General features: G+C 39.8%; 1 protein-coding gene across 1 annotated transcript; it reads right to left on the bottom strand.

The window, feature by feature from the left end:
• Nucleotides 1–1,172: 1,172 nt before the first annotated feature.
• On the bottom strand, nt 1,173–13,092 carry LOC121888131 (apoptosis regulator Bcl-2-like). The gene is made up of 3 exons (XM_042399509.1): nt 11,962–13,092; nt 11,274–11,617; nt 1,173–2,400 (listed from the first exon to the last, which is right to left on the bottom strand). Exons 1-3 carry the CDS (start codon nt 12,161–12,163, stop codon nt 2,272–2,274), a joined length of 675 nt encoding a protein of 224 aa, XP_042255443.1. The 5' UTR covers nt 12,164–13,092; the 3' UTR covers nt 1,173–2,271.
• Between the last annotated feature and the right edge of the window lie 13 nt (nt 13,093–13,105).

Genomic DNA, 13,105 nt, shown 5'->3' with positions numbered 1-13,105 from the left:
GAAATCACACAAAAACCTTACACAAGCATGTGTCAGTTTTTATAAATCTGTGAGGACACACACTGCCTTTCAGTTCAGTCAAATTTACTCTCTAAATGTTCCAGCTGTGGTTCTGAACTACATCTGGAACAAATATAACAATGTAAAGTGCAGAAAACAATAAAGCACAAACCAACAGGATTCATTCAAATCCAATAACAAGCTTCAGTTTATGATACAAATAAACAAACTGTGAACAAATACATAATATTACCCCAGAAAAAGTAAACTAGCATTTACACAACAGCAACAGCAGAGTCTGTAATTAAATTTTGTACATTTCATAGACTGACTGATTGGAGAAAATAACTGTTTGGTGCAACCTTGGTTCAGAGCTCACCTAACAAAGATTGTGTTGGGAAAATAAGGTTCTAGTGTGTACCAGTTCACAGTGGGTGCGAGGTGGGTTCACCTGGACAGGTCGCCAGTCTATCACAGAGCTGACAACCAATCACATTCACATTCACACCTACAGGCAATTTGCCACTGCAGGAACTTAACAAAATGTAACTTAATGTATATCCATTGCCTCTGCTTCTTTTTCTGTTTCCATGGTTCCCAAACTGTTTTGAGGACGAGTTCCTACTAACTAAAAGTTCAGGTACTTTTAGGGGTTGACAGCAGTGCTTTCTATTATGATTGGGCAAGCAGATGTAATTTGAACTTTGCATTGTTTGCAACTTATACTATTTATTCGTGAATGTATATATAATGTGTGAAGAGGCTGTGGGTACTAACTGGGTTACCAAAGCTCGTAGCACTGCATTAATAAAATAATAAAGTAATTAGTTTTGAAAATCATGTAACCTTCAGTTAATGTAATGACACTAACATTTAAAAGTTATTATGTGTAAAAGTGAAGGAAAATCAATATCCAGTGCCTCTCCTACCAAACAGACCATAGCAGTGCAGACGTAGTCATCCCGCCTTTTTAACGATATGACAGTGGAAACACGAGGAAGAACCTGGTACCTCACAGTTAAGAGTCACAGGCTGGTAAAAGTTCTGGTAATGGGAAACTCCAAGTTCCAGGTGTTGAGTTCCCGCAGTGGAAACTGAACCTGCAGGTGTTTGGACTGTGAGAGGGAAACCCACACACATGCAAACTCTGTACACAGAAAGAACACAGAAAGTACACAGAAAGAAGATGAGTTTATAATGTACAGAAACAGGCAACAACATATCACATACAAGCAAAAGATATCCAGAACAGAACATTTAGGCTTAAGTGTAAAATCTTCTCCTTTATTAAACACTCGTGATACGAGTCCTTTCAGCACTCAGATTGTTTGGCTGCTCTGTAAACAGATAACACCAGTTGCTGTTTGTCTCTTGTATTTCTGACAAAGGGGCAGCTCAGTGAGAAACATGTCTGCTGTTACCATCACTTAACCACCAGGTGACGCCAAATCAACCAGGACTGAAATCTGAAGGGTTTGGAACTTTAAACATTATTTTTTCTGTATATTTTGATAGTTGATCAACAGAAGAGGGTGGAAGTGAATTTCTCAACTCAAATGAAATTAGAAAGTCTATAAAGGGATATTATGCAGCAGAGTTCATGCCGTTCTTTGTTTCCTGCAAGGTTTTTTTTCCTTTAGAGCTTTAAAACAACATTTTTTTAAAAACTCTCTGGAAGTAGGTTGTTTTTCTTGGACAGTGGACATCCCAACAGTTTCCTGGTCTCCACATCTATCTCAGTGAGACCTTTGAACTTAAATCTGAAACAACATCCATCCCATCGTGAGCCAATCCCGTGCTAGAATTGGCTAACATCTCTCTTGTTGCTGTTGAAAGTGCCCATCAACCTGTTTGCATCAAACAGAAGTAGCACTTGTCCGCATTACATTTTGAGTTTTTACCTTCTGCACTCTTACTCCACAGTTCACCGCTATGATTTTAAAATGAAAGGTTTGGTGATGTCGTAGATGTGAACAGATAATCCCAATTTTTGCAAAGTGGAGCCGAAGATGGTCGGGCAAGCAGTGACTGTGACCAAAGACCATAACATCTTCTTATTGGATCAATGATTCTGAAACCTGCCCTCAGACTGACATCAGACTGAACTTGTGTAAAAACCGACCCTGTATTTGTAGACAGAAGTTGAGGGTTTTCTCATTCACTTCAATACAGTCAGAGTTTGATCACAGCAGCATCCAGTGAACATTAGAGGAACTGCAGCTGATCGGACTGGTTCGGGTTGGATCAGTCCGAACCCCGAACCAGGAGGATTTATTTCTGGGTGAACAGGGCTCCCAGCGTGATCCCAGCTGCTCCCAGTACAGCCAGTCCAAACACCATCCTCAGGGACCAGAAACTGACCGGAGGTCTGGACTCACCATACAACTCCACAAAGGCATCCTGGAAAATTAGATAGAGACAGAGATGGACAGGAAACAAACTGAATCAGTGTTTTTTCTTTTTTATTCTTGATGGCTTTTATACACATATTTTTCTCTGGTGGTTTGACAATCTGCTTTTTTAACCCTCTTATGAAGAAAGAATGTTAGCAAACAGCTGCCTACTTCCATATCCAGTAGACAAACAGCAACATGTATCTGTCTGCCTGATGAATCTAAGTCCAATATTCTCTCTCCTTTTAGCTCCAGTTTGTTTTTCGACCAACTCCAGAGAAAATATCTGGCTCTTTAGCTGCTCAATATTCCACTTTCTTCATCAGCTTGTCTCTAACTTTGTGTATCTGCTGTTTGTTGTTGGGCAAGTGGTGTACAGTGGGTTCATCAGAAAACAGATGACAGGAAATGTGCAGCAAAACCAAAACTAAAAGGGAGCTTGGAGCTAAAAGAGGCTAAAAAGTGGAAGCAGCTGTTTGCTAACATGTTCGCCAAAACTGCTTTTTAAGATTTTAATTCCACGTTGTGTTTTAAGATTGTTCTGTTGCCTTTGAGTTGACAAAAAAATCAATTATTCTGCTTTAAAGAGGACGCATTCTGCTTTTTGTTAAACATGGTCAAAGTTCAGAAACTTGCGCCTTAAAGAGACAGGAGCTAAAACAGCCTGTTTCAGACAGAGGCTGAACTGAGGGGCTGCATAAAGGGCCTGTATCTATCTACTAAATGAAGGAATCTCTGTCTGTATGTCCTTCACGTATATCTTGAACCGTTCATCCGATCAACTCCACACTTGGCAGGTGCATTGGTGGGGAACAAAGGGAGAGCAGTGTCAAATTTGGTGCAATTTGTACAAGCAATGCGTTCAACATTAATAAGCTTTGAATAAAGCAGCGCTCAATGAGCCACTCGCTTCAGGGCTTTACCAACTCAAGCATGTCAGGGAGACCAGAGGCAAAGGGTGACACAAGTCAGAGAAAAGAGCTCTAAAGAGAGAAAAGTAGACAGAGAAAACAGAGCTTTTAATCAAGAATGATTACTCTGTCTAGACAGAAAGCGTAGCATTAGCATCACATTGAGCAGCTCAGCAGTGACTACACAGGAGGTGTTCAGGTACATTGTTGGGTGTTGGTCACCTGTGTTTTAGAAGCGCTCAGAGCCTGATATACAGTGCCTGTAGTTACACACATAAGATGAAGAAAATACCAGCTTGTCTCATATGCTCCGAGACCGAGGCAATTGTGAATTACCACTGCAGACAAAGCACAAATCTTTGGAGCAAACATAGCGTGAGCAGCACGTTTAGTAGATTAGCAGCAAGTGTCTAAAACAGAGGGCATTCAGGTACATGGTTGAGCATAGATCAACCGCGTTTTGGAAGTGCTCACAGCCCAATACACAATTACAGATGTGCGTAAAACGAAGGAAATACTACATACCCACTCAAATCTGAACTGAAGACACAGAAAATAAAGCCACATAAGATCAATCCACTTTATTTTAGGACACACTTCTTGTTTTTTTTATATGTAGCCCTTATTTTAACTAAAATGAGCATTTATTTACTAAAGAGTACTTATTATTTATAACATCTGTGTTTAATAACATGTTAGTTTCTTTCATGTTGTCGGTGTTTCTACTCATTCACTCCTCACATCAACTGTATTAATTTTCTATGCATTGATGCAGTGGCCAGAGGCCAAACAACTGGCCCGTTCCCAACAGACATGTTTTGAATGGGCACTGCACTAGTAAGATAAATAAGGAGTTTTAACTGTAAATCATGCAAAGATATTCCAGAAGAGCCCTGGAGTATAAATATACACCTGGAAATGTGCAGAATATGTGTCCTTTAAGGATAGTAGTAAAACCAGATGGAACCCTCAAGAAGTCTTTAAATCTCCTGATTAAAATCTATAAAGCAGGTGACATTAATTAAGCAATATTACACAAGAGGATGTGCTTTACTCTCGGTGTTGGCACGATAGTGAAGCTTACGGAACTCAGAGCAAGCACCTCATTCCTGACCGCATCACTGTTGTGCCAACAATAAAGGTAAAGCACACCCTCGAGTGTAATGTTGTGATTATACAACATTTACCAACAAAATAAAAGATATAAACAAAATGTATTCATATTGTGAGGCAATTCGCTCTAAAAATAAAAATCTTTTTGCTTGTATTATCTACTGGAAAACAATGACTCATGTCAGTAGACTCCTATGTAATGAAGTAGCTCACTACTCCAGCAAGTAGGCCGACCCTTAGTATCGACCTAGCAACAGATGATTTCTAGTCCCTGCTGACTCAGCCAGCCAACTTCAGCTAATGCTTTCTAGAGATTGTAGGATTTCTCAAACTGAATAAATACCTCACATATGAACACAAAACTGCTTTGCTAGCTCAGTCTTGTTGTAACTAAGATATCTGCTGAAATTTTTTTTTTCCCATGGACAGATTTAGCTACTATGTCCGCAAACTTCACATATATTTTTAAGCTAGTAGCGCTGTGTCACCAGCACAGCTGATGGAGGATGCTGGAGTGGAAGCTGAGACAGACTCTCAACTAAAGGGAAAATGACAAAGTTTTGCTGTTTTTGGGGGTACCGGGTAACGGTAACAGTGGAGAAGGGTTTGGGTTTTTCAGTGTGTGTGAGAGTGTGTAACTCGTCTCACAGTCTCAGAGTTCAATCCACGCGGTGAAGGGTCTATTTTGTTTTCCCCACAACCCCTAATCAGTTCAGTTCAATCCAGTTTCACAAACATTAAAGAAAGTCAACTCAAAACTCCACTCAGAGTTTTCACCACAGATCCCCCACAAACCAAAACAAAACAAACCACAGACACGAGCAAAGCAACACAGTACATAAAATAAAGCCAGCAGAAACATAAGATAGGTCGGACCACCGTGTTTAACTGTATAACTTCAAACGTTACAGTTATGGCTGAAAATAACAACAGAAAAAAACAAGTTTGCCAAGTTCACATATCTCCGCAATTCAAATCAACCACCAATCGTCTACCGAGGAGTGACTGTTGTTGTTAGCAAGATGTCACGGTCTGTAGTTCTAATGAATGGCGGAGTAATATCTTTATTAATGACACTTTTTTAATTTGAGCACAGCTAGGTGTGCTGTCATACTGATTTGAGCACGTTCTAAATGTCTAGTTGACCAATCAGATTGCTTGTTTGGAACTACCTGTTGTATAATGTTTGTTCACACAGTAACACTTTACTTTAAGTCTCCCTATTTATCATTAATAATCAATAGTCATTAATAATCAGTATAAAAACATTCATTAATTAAGTTTTAAGAAGATATAAGGACTTTTAAGTGTTTATTAATGTACAGTATTTTTTGTAACTTCTCCTATGAAGACATATTTGATATTATTACCACTGAGTTTTACTATATTGTCATTTATTATCTGTTTATACAGTGGGAAACACTTCTGTGTGTCCACAGGAGTTATAGTTGTTGATTAATACATTAATAAACACTTATATCTGCTGACAGCTACACAATAAGCTACATTTAAGTGTGTTTCTTCAGTAGTGTCATCTTTGAATGTGTGTGTGTGTGTGTGTGCTGATGTGGAACAGTAATATGATGATTAGGGGAGAACCCTCTGACACATACTGTACGTCTTTGTTTTTGACAGACGGGTCTTTAAAAAACACAAAATAAACCCTGGTTTCATGTCACCACATTATGGCCTTATGTCTGGTTCTATCTGACATTTTGGTCAGTAATTAGTTATTCACATGATATTTATATTTTATAATTATTATTATAACGTGTTATTAACATGTTTTGTAGTTTTACTTTTTCTGCATTGGCTCTAAACAGTTACACCAGCAGCTAGGCTAATTTAGCAGTTTGGTATAAAGGAGACAACGGCATTTTGCATTTTGTAAAGTGAAGACATATTTGTAAAGTGGGGACATGCTAAACAGTTTTTTAATACTCTGAAATTTAAACTTGTATTTAGGTGTATGGCGGATTTATGGTGGCTGTGAAATGTTATACGCTGTATTTTCCATCCCTCATAAGCACCCTGGACTTGTTATCTGTGGTTAATGGCCTTTTCATTGTGAATCCTAAGTTAGTTATCTTTCCATTACTCTGTCATGGCAGTGCGAGCTGACGGTGAAAGGGTCACAATTACAACATGAACGTGACACTGTAGTCTTTTAACCACCGACATAAAGAACAAACAAAAAAACAACATAAAACATATAAATGTATCAAACAAGTTATGAACTGAAAGTTCAAAATCAATCCACACTGAGTCACACTTCTCTGAAATCATGAGTCACACTGTGTGTGTATATGTGTGTGTGTGTGTGTGTGTGTGTGTTTTGCTGATTGGACAGACCAGAAATAAGCACACTGTTTTCCCGGCACAGTGAGGTACACACACTTAATGTCAATCATGTCACTAATATTAACATCATTTCATCTTTCCCTTAAATCTTCTCTCATACATCACTTTTGTGAAGGCGTTCTTCTCCTAACAGTAAATGCAAAGAAAATGTTTCTTACATTCAAAAGCAGCTGTTGGGTTATGGGAGGGGGAGTCTCATTATCAGGCCAGTATGGTAATAACAATGAAAATTAATAGTATATAAATGTATTGTTCCTCAGTCAGGACACTTTAAACAGTGTGTGTATGTGTACATCTTTGTGAGTTTTGGACCTTTGGAGTGAGAGCATTTCTGTCCGGTCCTTGTTCAGTTTAGGGTAAAGGTTGGGGTTAAACATTTACTACTAAGTACATTTACTCAAGTACTGTACTTAAGTAAGATTGCTTGTACTTTACTTGAGTATTTCCATGTGATGCTACTTTATACTTCCACTCCACTACATTTCAGAGGGAAATATTGTACTTTCTACTCCACTACATTTATTTGACAGCTTTAGTTACTTTTCAGATGAAGATTTGACACAATGGATAATATAACAAGCTTTTAAAATACAACACATTGTTAAAGATGATACCAGTGGTTTCCAACCTTTTTGTCTTTTGACGTCTTACAAAAAGCAGTGTGTAGTCGGGGTCACATTTCACATGTCTATGAGTTGTTAACAGCTCCACCAAATAGTGATTTTTCCCTCTAAACTTCTCACATGCTTTCATTTCAATAAATGTTCAAATGATCCAATATTTCAGCAAAAATCAAAGATTAGAGAAAAAGTCCAAAAACTGAAAACAGATTTGTGTATCAGAACTTTGTTTTTTCTTCTTTTCTCTCCCATTAATCATCTCACCACCCCTCAGATTTATTTGCTGACCCTTTGGAGGGGCCTGACCCCTAGGTTGGGAATCACTGGACTAAACTAGCTAACTGTATATAAAGTAGTGTAAACTAGCTCCACCTCCAGCAGCTACAACAGTAACATGCTGCTCTAACACGGATGCTTCACTATTAATAATCTAATGATGTCATATATAATAATATATCAGTCAGAGGGACCAAACCACTACTTTTACTGCAATACTTTAACTACATCAAGCTCATAATACTTATGTACTTTTACTGCAATACTTTAACTACATCAAGCTCATAATACATATGTACTTTTACATCAAGTTCATATGTACTTATAGTTATGTACTTTTACTGTAGTAGGATTTTTCATGCAGGACTTTTATGGAGTATTTTTACATTTTTATGTTGGTACTTTTACTGCAGTAAAGGATCTGAGTACTTCTTCCACCTCTGGACATTTAGCTGTGATGGTTCAGGTTAAGGTTATGTAGGGTTATGACGTTATGTCAATAAGAGTCCTCACAAGGATAGTTTTTTTTAGTTAATTTTTTAAAACACATTAAAAAGAATATTAGTGTCAGCAAACATCATCCATCTGTCCACACACACACACACACTCGGTCTGTATCTGAGCGTCTCAATGGAAAGTTTTGTTACTCAATTCTGAGAAAGCAGCTCTACTCACCGCTGCCTGGGTTCTTAGAGCTACACACACACATGTTTGTACTTCTATCTTTGTGAGGACCTTCATTGAAATAATGCATTTACCAGCCCATTACCCTAAACCAGTGGCAGGCATATAGCAGCCTGTGATCATACAACAAAAAGCTGTTTGCCTCTTATAGATGACATCAAATCTTTTACGTTATTCTCCATAAATCTACTGTAGATAATGATGTAAACACAAGGCTCATGTTAACCCCAGTAAATATGTTAACATCTTACAAACCTACCAGGTGAATAACATCATTTAGTGGAACAGATTTGTGTCAGTAACAGCACTTTGGGGTCATGAAGCAGGCCGCTGTTTATTGAGTGTGGATAAGTTATCAGTAACATTTCTATTCTCGTAGTGTAACACACAGGATATGTTTATATTTAAGAGTCTTTTTTTTTGCTAGTATGTATAAACATAACCTGCCGTCGCACTTACTGATGGGAATTATGACAAATGCCCTCAGATACAACCCAGTCTGTTTTATAAACCAATTTTATTCTTGAATGAATTAAAAGATATAAAGAAAACAAAACATATTAACAACATATTAAGATGTGTTTTCACTGCGCCTGTACAGTATAAGCAGCACTGAGAAAAACTATCCCACTGTTGAACCTAAATACTGACCCCAAATCTGACCTTAACCCTCAAACTGCCCTCTGAGGGTTGATCAGAAAGTGTCCAAAAATGAACCTGCTCACACTACTGTCACTGTCAAATTAACTGAAAACTGATGGATGTATGAAGGCTCGCCTTGTTATTTAGAACAGAGTTCTACAGAAACAGTCTGTCAGCTGATCTGAAGCCTGAGGCGGAAACTCAACCACACCGATTACCTGGAAAGATATTTCTAGGTAATACCACACACACACACACACACATATCACACACGCACACATATATCACACGCACACGCACGCGCACACACACACACACACACACACACACACACACACACACACACACACACACACATCACACTCACCTCTTATCAGGCAGTAAATAAAACTGAAGGAAACCACAGCGACAGGGGAGAATTTAAATAGAAAGTAAAAGCCTGTAAAAGCTGTTTTCAGGGGTCTCACACACTGATCAGACTCTGTTTGACTTTTTAATGTTTTTCAGTCACATATGAATCCTTTGCTGGTGTCAGGTCTGGTCTTAACCAGCTCCAGGTCTCTGGTGTGTACTAAGTTTAGACTGGACCTGAGAACAGTCTGATAACATGAAGGTCACATGTTGCATCTTTAGTCAGCCAATCAGAGTGCAGCGAATGATGGCTCACCTGAAGGCTCATGGCTCATAATTTTAGAGGTTGTGTCAGTTATCCAGCAGGTGGCCATGTTAGGTTTTCCCATCAGATATCTGGAGTTGGACCAGTTAACTGGCTGCTGGCTTTTGATCAGGTTTGTGAAACATCTTTTTCAGGTCAATCATGTACTTTGGGGGCCATGAAGGCAGATGTTTTACTAATAATTTGGACATAAAGGCTCCAGCGGCGTTTTTTGCTGCCTGGTTTAAGTTCAGTTTAAGTCCTTTGAAGAAAATGTTAACTAGTTTTCACATTCAGGCTTTTTGTTATTGTCATTGTTTCTCATCACAGTTGAAATTAACACTGAGCTGCAGCTAATGAACCTTTTCATTCATCTGTCAATAATTTATTTGACTAATTGATTTGTTGTTTATTCTCTAAAATGTTGAACGATTCTTCAGACTGTTGTTCAGTTTGACCTTCATTCCAAAAACACACAGATTCATGTTTCAATCAGAGAAAAATATTCAGCATCAAGAAGCTGCTGTTTCACTTTCATGAGCTTCACTGGTGTTCATGTTGAAAACAACGATTCTGTCTGTCTGTATACCTGTCGCTCTGAAATATAACTGTCACACACACACGCACACACACACACACACACACACTCACACTCACACACACACACAAACACACACAAACACACACAAACACACACAAACACACTCACACACACACACATACACACACACACTCACACACACACACACAAACACACACAGTCTCTCTGCAGAGTTTTAGGGATTTTCTGCACTTTGCATATAATTTGCATTCAAACCAAAATACTCTCTTTCGCTGTCTGCAGTGTCATATCTGATCTCCCTTAACACACACACACACACATACACACACACCGTTGTATGTCTATCCTTGTGAGGACTCACCCTGAACCATTTTCTTATGAAAACATTAAAACAAAGTCCTGTTTGCTTCTAGTCACAAGTTGCTTTTGTTCTTCAGTTTCAACCAAAGTGATTTTTTCCTTCTAATCAACTTGTCTGTTTAATCTGCTTTTATACAGTGTTTTATAACTTTATGGTTTTATTATTATATACCTATTTTATTTTATTCTATTTGTATTTTTTAGGACATTTAACTTTTATTATAATCTAGTTATTTTCTTCAGTATTTCATTTTTATTGCTTGTATTGTATTATCTTTATTATTCAATTAACTCTTTTGCTTTTTACTTATTTTAGTGTGCATTAGTCTCTAAATCTATATTTAATATATTTAACATCCTACATTTTGTGAGTTGCTTGTAAAGCACTTTGAATTGCATTTGATTTGTTTTAAAGGTACTTTAAATAAAGTTTGACTGATTCTTTGAGTAATTTTTTGATGTAGAATTATTAATTCACAGGAAAAAGGAAAAAGATTCAAGGAAAATCTGGAAGAAAAAAAACAGACACCAGTGGCTGCAGCAGAAATATGTTTTCTTATGGGGACCCCTCAGATGTGTCTTGTAACCCATTAACAGTCCCGCCCCTCAGGTTGAGACCCCTTGCCCTCAACTGAATCTATACCTGATTCTAACTTTATATTTATGGGTGAAGAAAGAAAGAAAGCGTCTTCTTACCCATCCTCCGTTATCTTCTATCCATCCCTGAAGAGGCGGCGAATCCAGACTCTCCGCCATCCACCCCGCGATGTCATCCACCTGCCACGCCCCCTCGGTGTTCGCCACCTCGGCGCTCAGAGCCCCGCCCAGTTCCATCAGCACCACGATGCGTCCCCAGTTCACCTCATCCCTGAACAGCTCCTCCCTGACTGCCGCCAGGCTTCGCCGCGCCGACCCGCCGTCCCGATGCATCAGCAGCGCCGACGCGTGGGCCGTCAGGTCGCCACGGTAATGCCTCTCCAGCTCGTCACCGGCAGACCGCAGCGCGACCCGTAACCGGGGGGGCGGGGCCAAATACAGAACTGAAGGCAGAAAACAAACAAGAACAGGTGAAATGACATCATTACATGTGGTGCAGACCAGGTGACATCACTTCCAATGACATCATAATGCAAGAGACAGAAAACGGTGACATCATAACTAAGAAAAAAGAGTCAAGTGACATCCGACTACGATGACATCATAGAGATGAAAAGTGGGAGGGGTCAAATGACATCACAAATGACATAACAAAGATGAGTCAGGTGACATCACTAAACAAGCAGACAACAGTGACATCATAATACTGAGAGGAAAAAGGAACAGGAAGCAAGGGGAGCTGTGACATCACAAGCTGTTGCCATGACAACACAGTGAGCTTCCTCACCTGGCAGGGAGGCCTCTTCCTCTGCTCCTCGGTACCACGCCCTCGCTTGTTCAGATCTCCATGGCAACGGAGCTTCATGCCGTCTGCGCTGAGAGCCTATTGGCCGCTCCAGGGGCGGGGCCTGCCAGGCCACGCCCCTCCGCAGCAGCTTGTACCGCAGGTAATCAAATACGATGTCCCGGCTGTCGTACGAGACGGCCATCGCCCCCTGCAGGCCGCCGCCTGTCACCTCCACACCCACAAATCCTCCAATAGGAGCACAGCACCTGATGACATCAGCAAGTAACGTGCTATATATTTCCTGCTGATCGATCAATTGATCAAACGTTTCCAAGAAGAAAACACAAACTCTCCAAAGAGGGTTTTGTCCGGAATGTGACGTCCATGTTCAGGAAAGTGATTAAAAAGTCAAAGCTGATGTTTAAAAATGTCAAAGATCCCGTTAGACAAAAACATTTCCAAGCAGCAAAGTTTGAGATTGAAACTGTTGTTGCAGCCTCACCTGCGGGTGAAGCGTCAGGTAATCAATAACTGAGGCCATGATCGATAAATAAAAACCTCGTGCATTGAGCTGCAGCTGTGAAAAAACGTTTCGAAGTCGATGAAACTCCTGAAAAGAAGTGACGTTACAAACTGAAAGTGAACAGAAGTCTGAACAGAGAAGAAACAATGTGATGTAAAACCAAACGATTCTGCTCGATAGTGACGGTCAATATCTGAGGCCCTGATCAATAAACACACAGCGCGGCTGTATCGATCATCGGCTCCTCATCCTGAAGACGCGCTTCAGCTCCACAAAGAGTCCAAAGATGATCCAACATCAGGCTCCTTCAGCGGGGAAAACGCCGATCAATAATCGATATCCGGAGTGTAATAACGTGTCGGCGGCGGACAGAAGCAGAGTGAACTCACACTGTACGTGCACACGCACACGCACAGCCGGTGGTCACGCCCCCCCGCCGGGATTCCCCTCCAACGAGCCTCCTTCGCTGACGTAATAACATTAAGCTCTACGTCACTCATTCGCTGATGCCGAGTGCGCGCCCATGTGAGCGTGCACGTCTGATTCGTGTATATTAGCAGTAATATTTTCAATAATACAAATAGTACTAATAGTACTAACTAGTAGAATATTACTTAGTGT

The sequence above is a fragment of the Thunnus maccoyii genome, chromosome 21 (assembly GCF_910596095.1).
Source record: "Thunnus maccoyii chromosome 21, fThuMac1.1, whole genome shotgun sequence".
Classification (NCBI taxonomy): Eukaryota; Metazoa; Chordata; class Actinopteri; order Scombriformes; family Scombridae; genus Thunnus; species Thunnus maccoyii.
Note: the sequence above shows the minus strand (reverse complement) of the source record. Positions and strands in the feature narration are given on the sequence as shown.